The sequence below is a fragment of the Arvicanthis niloticus genome, chromosome 6, assembly GCF_011762505.2.
Source record: "Arvicanthis niloticus isolate mArvNil1 chromosome 6, mArvNil1.pat.X, whole genome shotgun sequence".
Lineage (NCBI taxonomy): Eukaryota > Metazoa > Chordata > Mammalia > Rodentia > Muridae > Arvicanthis > Arvicanthis niloticus.
This window is the reverse complement of record NC_047663.1, coordinates 45,532,951-45,548,908: the sequence shown is the minus strand read 5'-3', so window position 1 is coordinate 45,548,908 and position 15,958 is coordinate 45,532,951. Positions and strand designations below refer to the sequence as shown.

General features: G+C 50.4%; 1 protein-coding gene across 1 annotated transcript in view; it reads right to left on the bottom strand.

Moving 5' to 3' along the window:
* Nucleotides 1–3,796: 3,796 nt before the first annotated feature.
* The window catches only part of Nxn (nucleoredoxin), a 140,230-nt gene continuing 128,068 nt past the window's right edge, over nt 3,797–15,958 (bottom strand). The window contains exons 6-8 of the mRNA XM_034506931.2: nt 8,955–9,134; nt 7,382–7,506; nt 3,797–4,580 (exon numbers count right to left, since the gene is read on the bottom strand). Coding sequence (XP_034362822.1) covers nt 4,398–4,580; nt 7,382–7,506; nt 8,955–9,134 — 488 coding nt within the window. The 3' untranslated portion in view covers nt 3,797–4,397. The remainder of the gene's footprint in view (nt 4,581–7,381; nt 7,507–8,954; nt 9,135–15,958) is intronic.

Genomic DNA, 15,958 nt, shown 5'->3' with positions numbered 1-15,958 from the left:
CTCTACTCAGGAAACCTCAGGGTTGGGATGCTCCATCACTGGCGCTGCTGCTTGATGAGTGGGGACAAAAGTTGGGAGAAGGAAGCAAGAGCTGCAGCAGGGGTCACCCCCCTCCCTTGCCGCTCCCGCAGATGAGGAGAGGCACACGCTGACGAGGCCCAGAGTGGCTGGGGAAGACTGTATTTTTCGCTCTAGTCCCTATGATTGTTATTTGAGGTCTGAGCATCCAGAGTCCAGCCCTGAGGCCACTGAGGCCAACTCTGGCAGTATGACAGCTTTTCAGACTTGTAACTTGGAAAGGAAATCTCAACTGTCCTTCAGGAGTTCTGCACACATGGACTAATACATTACCTGGCTTGGGAAGCATCCCAGACACTACAGGCGTGACCCACGTAGCAGTGGTTAGCTTTAATTGTCAGCTTCACGCCCTCTAGGTTCACCTGGGAAAGGAATCTCAACAAAGGACTGCCTAGATGAGTTGGCCTGTGGGCAGTCTGTGAGGAATTAGCTTGATTACTTAGTTAAGGTGTGAAGACCTGCCCGTTGTGGGCAGCAGCATGAGATCCTGTGTTGTAGGAGTGACTTCTGGCTCTGATGGACTGCACGCTGGAGCTGTGAATTATAAAATAGACTCTCCGGTAAGTTGTTTGGTCACAGTGTTTTATCACAGCAACAGGAATGAAGCTAAGACATTTAACTTCATCTTTTCACCATAAGGTATATGGAGAATGCCCTATGTTCTGATTTCCCTGCAGCAGAATTCCCAGCCACAAAGCAGAACCACTATATAATTCCATATACAGCCTTTTGTTACCGGAAAGTTTACCACATATGTTCACAGGCCCTTGCCATTAATAATGAAGTCGCGGGCTGGAGAGATGGCCCAGCAGTTGAGGGCACTAACTGTTCTTCCAGTTCAATTCCCAGCAATTCAATTCCCAGTTCATGGTGGTGCACAACCATCTGTAATAGGATCCCTTGTCCTCTTGTGTGTCTGAAAAGAACGATAGTGTACTTGCATATATAAATAAATAAATCTTTTAAAAAATAATGAAATCACGGTGAACGGTGATCCCCTAAGCAGCCTGCTTGGAGGCATTGTCACTTAGGGATGTAGATGAGGTAACCACTTTAGTATAACCATTGTGGGAGAAACTTTGTAAGATCTTGGTGGGCTCAGGGCTCTCAGGTCAGTGACTGGCTGCACAAGACAGTGGGAGTGGAGAGGGGCACTCTTGAACCTCTGCAGTCCCTGCCTTTTGCACCTCATTGGTGTGTTCTGGTGCTACGAGGCAGGCACAGGTCTGCCCAGGCTAGCAGAAGAAGTGATCTGTGTATAGAATGTGACCACCTCAGCATGTGGCACCAGATGCTAGCTTAGGCCACTCCCTGTGTGTCAACTCTGTGTGCAGCGTTTTGACATGCGTGTCCTCACATGCCCATGTTTTCTCCTAGCTTCCTTTAAAAAGACCATTGCATGTCCCACATACCTGTTCCCGAGCCATAGTCCCCTCTCTCCTCGCTGGGTTCAGTTCGCCGCCATGAGCATGGGAGCAGGAGGGGGAACAGCTTCTTAGTGTCTTTAATTAGGCAACAGGATAAAACAAAGTCTGGCTGGAAATTGCCACTTGAAGCTTGCCAAAAAAGCAGTGCTGGCTCCGTCTGCTGGAATAAGTGAGGGCCACTGGTTTTAAGAACACATGGTGGGCAGGACAGAGCAAAAACCACCTGACTCTTAGGAAGCTGGTTCCAGCTGCCCTGTTCCATCATTAGCCTAACAGATGGCCTTTTCCTTGATGGATTTATTACTTTTGATATTTTGAGACAGTGTTGCTAGGAAGCCCAGGCTGGCTTTGAACTTATGACCCTCCTTCCTCCCTCCCTAGTGTAGGATTCCAGACAACTCTTTGATCTTTTGTGTGAAAACTGGGTGAAAAATCTTATCTTGCTGGGCACTGTAGCTTATGCCTCTGGTCCCAACACTTAGGAGCCTTGAAGCAGGAATTTGAGGCCAGCTACACAGTGGCTTTGTAGGCTGCAAAGTAAGACTTGGTCTTGAGAAATTTAAAGAAATGCATCTCTGTTGTGGGAATGGGGTCTGGAGGTCATTTTGAACACAAACCTGCGAATTCTACAGTGGCATTTTTATAGCTGCCTTCCCACGTCGACCTGCAGGGCATGACGTTTCCCATGCTGCCGGCGGAAGGCTGTGGATACGCCACAGCTGGTGTCTTAGCCTGTTTCCAATTAGCAAGGAGAATAGGAAGGTATCTTGGAGCTGCTTGGTGGAAGCTAACACACCACCCACTTGGTCTGCTGCAGTAACCTTTAGGGGTTGTTCACTGGTTCATAGGAAAGATCCTTCCGTGGCACGTTCTCCAACTGTAGCAGTTGTGCAGGACGAAGCTGTCCCTGGGATCCTGACTAACCCACACGTCCACTCTAAAAGGAAGTCCTGGTGTTGCATCCAGTAACACCAGACAGGAGAATCAGCCCAGGACAGGCCACCTAGATGTACAGCATAGATCAGATCCTCCACCTCCCAACTGGCTTCTCTTTCTTTTTCCCCAAAAAGGTAACTAGCTGCTGAGAGGGACACCATCCTTTCCTTCAAAGCAATCACACACAGGGCACAGACAGAAACCTATTCATTTTCCAAGGGAGGGAGTTCATCTTGGTCCTTGTCCCCCTTTCAAGGATACTAACCATAGGACAGCCCGTAAACCATAGGACAGAGCTAGGCTTGGACATCCCATTCCTTGCCCTACTCTTTGAAGTGAGGTCCATGGTGGTTCTAGTGCCTCCCCATGGAAGTGTCAGTCCTCAGCTTCAGTAAACAAAATTCACATGGTCTTCAGTCTGAGAACCCAGCCTCCAATGAGCTTCTTGCCTTCTGAAAACCAATAGAAACAGCTCTGTGGGGTGTGTGTGTGTGTGTGTGTGTATGTGTGTGTGTTGAACTCAGGGCCTTGTATACCCTACAACCAAACTCTGTTCCCAGTCTCAGTTCCTTAGATTCTTGCAGGCTCTAGAACATTCTCCTCATCCCAAATAGAGCACTAAAGGGAAAAGGACTCACCACTGAGGACAGGAAAACTGAAGCAAAGGGTGAGGTCAGAGGCCTGCTTTATCTGCTTTATTTCTCTCTAGGTGATTGCACTTCAGGCTGGCAGCATCCAATAGAGTAATTACCAACTAATTTTGTACCTCTGAACTATAAGCCAACAATCCGATTCAGCAAGGAACAGTGGCAATAGCTTGTTGGGGGAGAACACTGGGTTTTCCAAAATAAATGGTTTGGGCTGGTAAAGTGTTGGGTGGAGCTGAGGGTGAGGCCCTGACACCAGACTGTGACAGACTAGAGTCCTGGGAGTCCCTAGGCCAAAGCCCAGACCCTAAGAACATGGCTGGCATTTCCACTGTTCTGTCCTGGGCAGAGTAACTCCAGGTGGCATGCCCAATGCTCTCACTGCTCTGCTCTCTAGAGTATAGTCCCTGCTGTAGGTTCCTAGAGAAAAAGAAAATCCTCATTGCTTTTTGGATCCAATTTGAAAAGAAAACGGACCATGAAAGGTACTTCATGTGCCTCTGGCATAGAACCAGCCCACAGAGAAGCCCAGGGCAGCTGGGCAACACTTCTCTGGGAACTCAGGGTTAAGTCTTGGGAAGATGTCCAAGGGGGAGAAGTTCACTTCCGAAATTCCAAGATAGTGGGAGGTTTTTGTATGGGCAGAAACCTGGGGATGGCCAATAATAAGGAGATGGGGACAGGAAGAAATTAACCACACAGTAAGCGTTCTATGAACTGTTAGCTTGGCTATTCATTTTCCCACCAAAACAAACACCCACAAGTTCCCTTATAGATTTGAAGTCCCCTGCCCAAGAACCCACTGATGTGCTGGTTTTCCCTCAGACCAAGAAAGATTATGTCCTTACAAAGCAATTTGCTGACAGTTCTCAGTTGATATCTGCTGAGGCCATGACCCTTCCTCTGTAACTCCCACAGGTAGCGGTGTCACAGAAGAGTTCCCTCTGGCTTGGGTTGTGTGTACTGACCCCAGAGTCAGAGTCAGGGCCTCAATCCACTGTCCTTGCTTGCTCACTCTGTAGAAGACCCTGGAAGGTCCGCCATCAAGAGCCAGGAGAGGTGGCAGTCTCCGTGCTAGCTGGTCATGCCATCCTCACGGATCCCAAGCCGTCTCCAAACATGGTGGGATCTGCTGCCACTGTGAGGATGCACACCCTTGGGTGCTAGCTGAGTTGTTAATGCAGAAACAAGGCACCACAGAGGTTGGACACTTGGGTTGTGTGATTCAGGACACGCGGGGAAAGTCCAAGGGCAGAGGGGAGGAAAGGGAGAAGACTGTCTTAAATACCGTCTCAGGAGGCCAGGCCCACTAGATGGGCTCTGGCTTCAGCTTTTCTGCTAGGAAGTCATTCACAAAAGTCTCCACAATGGCTGGGGTGATCTCTTCCACATCCATCACGTACTTGGCCCGGGCTGACATGTCCAGAATGGTAAGCAGAGGTGCTGCCTCAGGCAAGTTGGTGTAATCTCTCAGGGAGTCAGTCATGTCATCCTGGAAGTCACCAGAAGGGCAAGAAAACCAGTAAATTTTAACAAGAGAATCTCCTGAGCCTAGTCCTTAGAGAGTATGGGACAGGGACAGTGTCAGCATGCTGGGAGGGGGCTGGGGTGGACTTCTATCCGAAGGATAAGGACTCTACCTACCCTGCCTTAGGGAGGAGGATGAACAAGTTCCCTGCATCCCTCAACCCAGGAGGCAAGCCAACTTTCTTCATGAGCATGAAAGTGACTTTAACATGCCCTCTGCCTTTTAAGGTTATGATTTTAAGTTCTGATCACTAGGTTTTGCAACCAGCTCTCGATTCTTTGCAGCCCCACTGAGGATTATCTGAGGCTAAGTCAGGATTTCAACTATGGAATCTTCTTCAACAAAAACAGCTTACTGTCTCCCATGCCCTGTGTGAAATGAAGGCAGGAGGTGCACAGCCAGCCTGGACGCTACTCCACTGTGTTGCTCTAAGAAGCTGGTGCCTTGCCCTGCATTCCCTGCTGCTGGCCCAGTGAGTTCCCTTGGCTCAAACACTCCTCATCCAAACAGGCAAAGAGGGCCAAAGACAAGGAAAAACTTATGGAGGAGCAACTATTTGAGGTGACCTTTGATGAGACAGACCTCATTTGGAGACTAGTGGGAAACAGGACTTCACACCGTACAACATATAACACTCTTAATTTTAATGAAAGGTTTTGAGTTGCCCTGCAGAGAAAGGGCTCTGGGTCTTCCTGGCCTTAAACAGGGGTGGGGATCAGGAGGCATGAAACTTAAGCCCACTGGTTCCTCAGACAAAATCTATTACATTCCCAGACACTAAGGAGGGTCTGTGAGTGACATCTTCCTTTCTCATACGATAGCATGCATCTTCTGTAAGGCTGAATGCTTCTGTATCTTGGGCATTGATTGCCAGGCCCAGCCCTCCTCACGGGTTAATAGAACCCTTCATGACAAACAGAGGGAAGCACCTGGACAAACACTGTTCACATTATCCCTTCAGGAGGCCTGTCCCAAGCCAAGAGCCCCAGTGCTTCCCGTGAGCAAACCAGAGAGATGAATTTTAATGTTCTCAAAGGCTTTCAGATTAACCACTGCTGGATTGGGAAAGGACAACAAGAATAAAAGGACTTTCCCAGCCCTGGGCCACACACTGCTGGGCTCAGTCAATCAAAGTCCATGTCCTCCCATCTCCCTGTCGTCGTCATGCCCCCTCCCCCCATCCCCCCGCCAGGTTATCTTGCTTCTGAGCAGAAGGACAGAGGGCTGGACTGAGTCAGCTGCCAAGACTGGAACCTCAGTGGAGCAGTGGATGACAACAGGGGTTCTGCCTGGCTTTCTGACCCATGGACAGCACCCCCAAACCTGTCTGTCCTAAACATGAACTGGTCCATCTGTCAGAAAAGAGTGAGCCCTGTCCCTGGAGTCACAGCAACCCCACCAGTTCCTTCTCTGCTATGCACTTTCTGCGTGGCCTTGGCAAAGGACATCAGTGGAGCCCAGGTCCCATCCCTAACACCCAGGATGCTGTGAGAGGAAACCAGCCCCAGTGCTCCCAGCCCCTGTCCCTGCTAAGGCTTCACTTCCCTCATCTAGGAAACAGGATAATGAGTATTGTTCCCAGTGAGAGGGTGAGGAACAAAGGAGACAGCAGGTGAAGTTCCTGGCAAGGCGCCTAGGGTACAGAAAACTTGCAAAGCTTTTCAGCTGTGCTCCTGAATCCCCGCCCTGCCCCCAGCCTGGCCTTTCTCTTCTGCACCCATCTTTTCTTGGGAGCTATTCTCTAGGGGTTAGAGTTTAATACATGCAGAGCTGCCTTGCAGTGCTTTGTGTGGGGCGGCTGGGAGCCCCCAGGCAGGAGCCTGTGAACCCTCTTTGTTCCCCTCCACCCCAGGGCTGGGCAGGGCAACTGGGGCTGCCTGCAAGGGGCCCAGCAGGGCAGCCAGGGGTGGTTACTGAGGAGATGATGAATGGGTGGCTTAGGGTGTCTGGCCTCTCTTGTTTGTCTTTCTGTGCTTCTCTTGGGATCCAGTGTACAGGCTCTGACCAACTGGAGGTTCTGACCTGTGCAGGAAAAGCTGGGGGGTGGTCTCATAGAGTCTGTTGATGTGAACCTCAGAGGGGTGCTGGGGTGGGGTAGAGAAGCAATGAGCATGTGCAGAAGGAGCCAGGAGAGCGCCTGCGCAGCTGATCGCGGCCATCTTGCAGAACACAGGTGCCTGTGGGACGCAGGCTCCCAAGCTTTCAGGGTGGTCAGGCACCTGCACAGGGAGTCTCTACTTTAAGGACCCCTCACCTGACCCTGGGGAGTCCCCTGCTCAGTCTGGCACAGTGAGGGCCTTCAAGAACTAGGCCTTGGGTGCAACAGATGGGGAACAGCAGCAATTTCCAACCTTGCCAAGTGTCTTCAGCTGTGTTTTAAGTCAGGATCCCTGTGTTGCTAAGCCTGAGTTGCAGGCTGGCACAGTGGGACTAGCCAGACTGGTACTTTGCAAAGCACTGGGGGCTGGTTCTGATGGGAGTGAAGGTGGCAGCTGCTTCTCTCCCAGCAGTGCATGGGGAACAGACCCGGGAGAGTTTCCTAATGTTCCGAGGGCCGCTGAGTGAGAAGGAAGGGCGGGGATACAGCAGGGATAGGAAATGCTTTCTGATGAGTAAGGACACACCTTTTCCTCTTACATCTGTGTGTGGTACTATCAGCTCAGACCCAGAGGTCCCTTCAGACCTCCAGAAGCCAAGATCTCTTATGTCCTGAAAGTCGCTGCAGCCAGCCTGGCCAGGATACCAGGCCTGTCCTCCGCACTCACCTCCCCGGCCACAAAGAATAGCAGCGGGGCCTCCTCTTCTTTGGCTTTGTACTTGGCGATGATCTTCTCAGCTATTGGCTGGATCAGCTGTTTGGCTGCCTCAGACTCTCCGTCGTCCTCAGAGTCTGTGACCGGGGAAGAGAAAAGAAGGACAAGCAACTCTAAATTGTCAAATAGTAGTGACCAGGCATGGACCTGAGTGCTGGGCCTAAGATACCCTGGGCTCAGTGAGCAGTTGGAACCCTACCCAGCAGCATGCAGACCCTGTCATGAAGTTCTTCACCAAGCTACCCAGGAAGTTGTGTTTCTCCCATGCCTACCCCTGAGGCCCCAGGAGTACTCTCCCGGTCACAGAGCTGGAACCATGAATGCTGCAAGGAACCAAGGACCGTGGTCCCCTCTGCAGCTCTGGTGGTGATGGGATACCATAGCTGCTTTAAAGCCACCAGTAGGCAGACCTGCCTGGGGCGATCTGCAGGAGAACATGAGGACTAGACACAGGAGGCATAGGCTGCTGAAGCCTGTGGTCAAGAGTCAGCACAACAACCTCAAGTGGTAAAGGAAGTGCAGAGGGTATAGGAGTCTACCCAGAAGTGCCACACTGACCAAGAGGCTCATGGGGACCAGACACCAACTCTGGGGACACCCCCATCTAACTCACTATCCAACTTGTTTTGCCTCTCTGGGACTTGGTTTCTACATTTCTGGAGAAGGCCAAAAGGTTCCTAATTCTCCCCAAGTTCAGAGGTCTTTCCAAACGGGCCCCAGGATGTGGGTGTGAGGACCTGAAGCAGGCAGGACAGCCCCACAGTGAAACATTTTCAAGACTGCTTCTCTATGACAAGCCTTCCTACCCAAGACTGGACCAGTCTGCTTATCAGCTCTGATGCTAGGGTACCACCTGAAACCAGACCCCAGAGAATGCAGCAGGGTGCTGAGGGTACTCCCCAGGCCCTCAGTGAAGTTGGTGGGGGCCATTCCAACCATGGACCTAATAGAGCAATTCCGCTGGAGGTGACCACCAAAGTCCCAAGGTCCTTGGCCATGGGTTGTAAAAGCATCCTGAGTCATTCCACAGTCTGCAGGGATACTTTTCTGTCTTTCTACTTGGCCAAGAGGCATAGCTTCTGAGGGTGGAGGAGCAGGGCTAGCTCTAGTGGCCCCCCTGGAATTGTCCATTAAAGCATAGGAAAGTGGTGGCAGGCCTGGATGAGCCTTAGCCTGAGGGGGCCCCACCCCCTACAGCTTCTATGCAAGCAACACCCTCCCCATCTCCCTTCCCAACAAAGGTTCTGTTCATGGGGGGCTGGGGGCATCTTCCTGCCTGACCTGTTGCCCAGCTGGCAGCAGGAGCAGCACACAGGGAAAGAGAAGCAGTAAGCTACTCCAGACTACCGCCTGCAGGGGGATAGCCATGAATAAATCATTGGGGTCAAAAGCAAGGCTGCTGGGGAGACAAAGACCCCAGCTCAACACTGTTAAGGACAGAAAGAAGCTGGGGGCAGGGGATCCTATCTGCCTCCCATGAGAGGTCCATTCTGACCTGTCTTCCATGTCCCCCTCAGCTCCATACCTACAAAAAGGACGAGGCAGGGGCCCTCATTGAGCTGCACAGCGTTGGAGTCTGAGAGCTCCAGCACGGGCTTTGGGTGCCACGGGAACTCCCTGCAGTCCTCGTCATTGAGCACCTCCACCCGGCCCTGCCGAGTGATCACCTCCCCCTGCGGGTCCAGTACAATGAGCGTGGGGATGCCTGCAAGAGAGAGACAACACTTAGCTGGCCATTGTCCTGAGACAGGGGAGAGCTTATCTTCCAAATCAGGGACATTCACATTCTCACAGTAAGGATCCAGGTCTGGTCGGGAAGCCCTAGGCTAAAACTAAACCCAGTTGCTGACTAGAACTATAGAACCACTCTGGGTCTGTGTGGAGTCACTTCAAGGAAAGCTGAGGGAGTCTGTGCCTTGGACTTCTCTGGGGTGATACTGTGAAGGAGCTGGAGTCCCCATCTATCCTAGCCCCAACAACAGCAATTGAGTGACAAACTCAGAGAACAGAACACAGAAATCAACACTCATTTAGTGTGCACAAGGCTTGGGGTCAGTCCTGGTGTCAGTCACATGCACTCTAAGTACAAATCCCCATGTGAACACGGTGTGTGTGGGCATGCCACCTCCTTGCTCTTTGTACCCCACTCCCCACTGCTTCTCTTCTGCCAAGAGCTGCCACTCACACAGAGTCAGCCTCTGCCCTGACCTTTGGAGACACTTGTCTCTCCACTGGTAGCTGGTCCCCTCCCAAGTAGAGCTCTCCAGGTACCCACTCTTGGGAGCAGACCATAGCTTGGGTTTTATATGAAAGCCAGAGAAATTTAATATTTATATGTTCTGAAGTATTTGGTCAGTAATTTGTTCCACTGACATTTTACATCTCCGTAGGGGGTACAGTGAGGTACCAGAAGTATGACCCTGAGGCTTTGAAACTTGCTGTGGCCGTGGGCCCAGTGGGCACACAGTGGTGGGCCTATCTTCAAAAGGAATAAATGAATCCATTTTGTTCACATTTATTAGAAGTAGCTGGATGGGTGTGTCAGAGAATAGGTGAAGAGCCCCGACTCCCATGGACTTTTAAGATGAGCTCAGTCTTAAACAGGAGACCTGGGAAGTTGTCCTAATAGCTGCCTCTCCCCCAAGAGGCCTGAACCCATATTGGCTGGTCTCCACACACAGGAGTTATGTCAGCAGCCCAAAGGAAGCCTCAGGCCAGAGGCCACATGGGGCAGCCTGGGACACACGAGCCATCCATACTGCCGCGTCCCTATCTCTAAACAGCATTGGCACAGTCCTTTAATCTGAACCAGTGCTTCTGAGATTACTGGGCAAACTGAGCCTGCCCACTGCTATGATTATACACAGTAAGGGGCCTGTTGTTAGCCTGGACTAAATGGGGATGTAGGAAGGGCAGGCAGGCACAGAGCTCTGGGAGGTGGCTGCAAGTCTGCCAGCCAGGGAGTCTAGTTCCTGTTTCCATCATTTCCATTGAATTACCAGGAGGGGATTTGTTGCTCCCTTGAGTCCTGTGGGAACCAGGACAGGACAGCAAGGACTCAAGCTGATGCCGCCACAGAAGCACAGATCCTCTGGCCAGTCTCTTTCGACTCCAGCCCCTCAGCTATGAAAACTAAAAGGTCCTCTCCGGTTTCAGTGGTTTGAGCACCAGCGCTTGTGTCTAGGAACCCAAGGCCATAAGGTCCACAGGCACAGGGCAGTGTCAGGAGTGTGGCTTCAGTGCATGAAATACACCCAATCAGACCTGGAACTGAAGAGTAGCTATACTCCTGGGTCCACCGGGTCCACTGTTCCCTTCAGGGGACCGTGGGTTTGACCTTAGAACCCTCTAAGGGTGTATGTACTCTGCTGCCGAATCAGAGGGTAGCAAGGAAAAGGGGAGCTTGCCTCTGCACCATCTGCTCTGCCAGGTACAACACAGTTGCTACCTTACTTAGTCACCCTGACAGGCTGTGAGGGCCACCACAAGACTACCCAGCCAGTCTCGGTGGGATAGGAACACTGGCCTGCCTATTGCCAGGGCTGTGGCGCTATCTCCAGGATAGCACCTTTGCCAAGGACTCCATTGGCACCTGGCTGGGGCCAGGAACATTCCAGAACCAGTTTGCCAAGCTATTTTCTTCTCTCCTCTTCCCTCCCCAGTGTGGTGGCAGAGGAGGTTGAGGGTGTCATCACCCAATTCTCCTCCTCAGCATGCAGTCCCTGAAGCAGGCTTTCCAAAGTCAATACTTAAGAAGAAACAGGGTGAAGCCTCAGCAAATTTCTCACCAATGCAGTCATGCAAAATACCTTCCCCACCAGCCAGGGGCTTCTGGAACAAGAGACAAGAGAGACTGCTTATCTCTGCCCAGCCCAGACTTGCTTCCCAGCAAAGCCAGCTGGGATGGTTGGAGGAAAGGTGTGGATTCCCAGAGTTTTAAGGAAGATCCCGCAGTCCCTAACTTCTGCCAGATGGGGATGTCAGATTCTATCTTACTCGGTAATGGGTAGGAATAAAAAGATGGAAATGCAAGATGTTTCAGCAGAGGAATGGGGACACTGTCCGTGGTTCTGTAAGTGATAATGTTATAAATCCACTCGTGTTTAAAAAAGTTCTTCCTGAGAAGGCAGAGGCACGGAAGGTGGGAACTGTGGAGCAGAGTCAGAAACCTCAAGCCAGGCTGAAGAATGTCCACTAAGGAATGAGGGAGAAGAGGGAGAGTCCCACCACTGTAACATGTGCCAAGCAAGAGGTCAGCACTCTCTCCCCTGCCTCATCCCAAGCTCACATATATACCCTCATTCCCAAAGAAGACTCAGTCTGTGTCTTCAGCTTTAGGGAGCTAGAGTATCTATCAGTGCCAGAGTCCCCTCCCCTGTCTCCTCCAAAGCAAAGAGAAAGGACAAGGCCTGAAAAGTCAGTGCCAAACTCCTTCCCCTGAGTGATGATACCTACTAGTGGTTTAGAACAACCTGAAAACAACACATAGAGGCCACCCCACAGTTTAGTGTGCTTGTTTCTCTGTTGCTAAGGGAATAGTTTGGGGATGGGAGGGTGGGTGTGAGACAAAGAAGCTGAAATGATCCAGGCACTTGAGAAAGAAAGAAGCCAGGAGGAACAGCACCTAGCTAGCTCTGTTTGCACCCAAATGGCAGTATCCTCAGTGGCTCCCAGTCCCCAAAGACTAATTAGAGGCAGGAGGGGACACTGAAGGAGGACATCCTGGGGCAGGAAGTGCAAGCCAGGGCACACTGCAGGGCACAATACTGTGAGATGGTGGCAGTGGTCACCATGGAGGGGTGCAGCCAACAGGAAAAGGCTGTAATACACTTCTAAGAGGAAAACCCAGCTGCCACAGTGCCACATGTACATTATAGCTCTGTGCAAGCATGTGGGCGGTGGCCAAAGGGGACTCAGAAAAGTGGAAACAGTTGTAGAGTGAGATGGGCATACAGCTGAAACGAGATATGGAGAAGCTGGAATTTTAAGGGATGTAATATGTGGATTAATGTACGATGAAAATCAGAACCCAGGGGCACCAGGGCTGGGGAGGGATGACAAATGCAAAAAAACAACAGCCAGTTCCACTCACCATCTCTCTCCTCCTGCGGTGCCCTCTCCAAAAGCCTTCCTTTGCTCAGAGAGCTAAGGAAAGGATGGGAGCAGCGGGCTGAGGTGGCAAAGCTCAGAAAAACTCAACAGAGGTCAGGTAGATGGGGCCTGGACTAACTTGGACGGAGCCAGAAGACCCAAAAGCTACCCAGTCTGCACCAGGAGAGCTGCATGGCCATGTTCTTAAAAACCCAGAAACCAACTGTCAATCAAGAGTGGAGCAGATCTGTCTGCTGGCAGAGTCAAACTGTCCATCAAAAGGGGCAGATATGTCATGGGGCACTTCCCAGGCCTAGAAATAATGAACTAGATATGAATGTTAGTGGGGATACATTTCAAACCATCATGTAAGGGAAAAAACTCAAGATGGAAAATTACATTATGACAGCATTTAAAGTATGCTTCTAAAAGACAAACCAAGGAAATGATACATTATTCATGGGTTCATATACATGCAGGGAAATACGGAAGCCGCTTATGGAGTTACACAGCAAATGTATGGTGGTGATTCCCCCTGGAGAAGGAAGGCAGAGAGTGAAAGCCTTTTGTTTGTTTGTAATCCTTCCACTGCCCGCCCTCCCTCCTTCCCTCCTTCCCTCCCTCCCCCCTTCCCTCCCTTCTTTCCTTTCTTTCTTCTTTCCTTCCTTCTTTTTTTCTTTTGAAAGTTGGGTGTGCTGAGGAGTGTTCACAGAATCTGGATTCTATTCTAAATATCTGAACAAAAAACATCTTCCTGGTATAACTGCATGAGTATTTATTATATTATTCTCTGTTTTTTCCCCCTATTTTTTCCCTTCTTTTTATGTGCTCACAATTAAGTGCAACAAACAGAACAGAGCAGCAAGGCCACTTGGTGGATCCCCAGGCTGCCCTGGCCACCCTCCACCAGCAGACAGGCAAGCTCTACACAGAGGCGCCAGCACTCTGAATGCAGAGGTTTGTCTGCAAAATAAATGCCCAGCTACTTGCTCTCTGCAGACTGAAAAGACACAGCTCTGAAAATACTGTTTTTATATTTACAGAGTCCATTTTCTGAAGGAAGTTAGGGAAGTGGGCAAAGCAAGGGGCAGAGAGGGAATGGGATGGGGAGGAGGGTCATGGGGAATGGAGGGCAGAAGAAACAGTGAAAGATGGATTGAGCAAGAGGGAAAGGAACAGAAAGCTCTGTGTTGGGGACAGCAAGGCTCCACACTATAGCCGCCCAGCCAGAGCCCCCTTCTAACCTCCCCCAGGCTGGGGATGAAGGAGAGAGGAAGGACAAAGTGCCTGGGTCCCTCAACCAATATAGAAGGACCCCTAAGCCTCCTTGCAAAAGAACAGGGTGTTCTCCAATACTCTCTAGCAGCCCGGGGTTACTTAGACAATGGCTAATGAGATTTGCCTTTTGCCAAGTGTGTCTAAATGGCTCCCTTAGAAAGGCATTTTAAACAGCTTATAGGGCCACAGATTCCCCAGTCTGCACAAAGCACCCGTAGCAGGGAGGCCATGCAGGGAAGCAGGCTTTTTCAGGGAGACAAAGGAGATGGAGGGAAGCCAAATGCAAAATCCTCAGTGAGCCAGGGTGGCCCTATGACTACTACAGTTTCACACAACCCCAGGGCTCAGTCCTGGGCACCTAAAGGGAGCCAGAGACCAGGCTCCTGGCAGCTGCCCCTAGCTTAGGGCAAACTTGTCCTTAAAACCTGCAGCATGTATAGCTACCCTGCTATACCTCAAATAACTGTCAGCATTTGGTAAGGCCACTCTGGAGAAAGAAACCAAGGTAGATCCCAGACACCCCTTCACATTATATGTCCTCACTCAATCTGGCCAGGTGACTGTCGGATCCTCTCTCTCTCTCTCTCTCTCTCTCTCTCTCTCTCTCTCTCTCTCTCTCTCTCTCTCTCTCTCTCTCTCTCTCTCTGGTATAGCCCAGGAAATGTTCCTAGAGCTCCTTAGTAAAACTACTCCATCGCCCTGTCATGGCATGGCCCGTATACCTATAACTCTAGCACCTGGGAGGCAGGGCAAGAGGAATGTTACTGCAAGTTTAAGGCCGGCCTGGTCTACAAAGTGAGTTCCAGGCCAGCAAAGGCTACATAATGAGACTATGTTTCAAAAGTTTAAAATGTGTTGTTCCCTGTGTCCATCATCTCAGGGCTGGGAAGGTCGAGAGGTTGAGGTGGGAAAAGATTTAGGCCAGCTAGGATTATAGAGTGAATTCTGGTCCAGCCTGGGCTGTAGAGTGAGACCTTGTCTCAGAAAAAAACAACCAAGGGACTGGAGAGAGATAGGTCAGCAATTAAAAGCACTGTTTGTAACTGCAGAGGACCTAGACTTGATTCCCAACACCCAAAGGTGACTCACAGTTATAATATCTGATACCCACTTCTGGCCTCGGAAGGTGCCAAGCACATATGTCATACACAGACACACGTATAGGCAAAAATACCCTTACATATACAATAACAATAAAACTTTAATAATACTGCAAATTACTACTGGCTTGAGAGCTTAGCTTCTTTGTGGTGCTATGAGATAATTTCCTATGGATAAATCCCTATACAGCAGATTTCTTCTTTTTAAATTTATTATTATGTCTTTAAAGATATATTCATCCATACTTACTGCTGTGTGTGAGAAACAGAAATTCTCAAAAACTCAGATGTCCCTATGTTGCTAAAGGGGAGTGAGGCTATCTTCAGCGCCAACCTGACTGCATCTGGAGTTACCTAGGAGATGAGGAGCAGCTCTCCATGAATCTGTAAGGGCATCTCTACAGAGGCTTGGCCAGCTAAGGGAGAAAACTCACATCTGATGATGTGGATGGACCACTCCATGGGCTGTGGCCAGGACAGAATAAAGTGGAGATAGGGCCGAAGTCTGCAGAGCGTCAGCCTCCCCCATCTCCCTTGCCTCCTGAGCCGGCAAGCTGAGAGCTGACTCTGAAGCTGAGACCCATGGTAAATCCTTCCTCCCTTAAGCTGTCTCTGCTAGGTACAGCATCACAGTCATGAACCGCTGCTTAATACAGGCAGAAAGGAAAGCCCCATTGTCATCAGAAGAAGCTGGCACTGACGGACAACAAAGTCTAAACCCAGGAGAGCCCTGGCTCTCAACCAGCTTACCAAGTGTGTCTTGCCTGTAGTGGCTTGAAAAGCCTTTAGTCACAAGCTAGAGAGCCTGTGGCGTGGCCTTGAAGACTGTGATGCTGGAGGAAACCTCTTGTCCACTGAACAAAGATACAGTCACGTCTCCTTGAATTAGAACACTGAGTCACTTTCAGAGCAAGGAAACTTAATCCCACAGGTGGAAAAGTCGAAGCACAGCCCCATGTATTTCTGTTTATTTTTGCAGTGCAGGGATGGAACTTAAGCAAGCCCTAACCTCGAGTTTAATTCTAGAACTGCCAGTCAAGCACTTTCCCAAGAAAGAGCC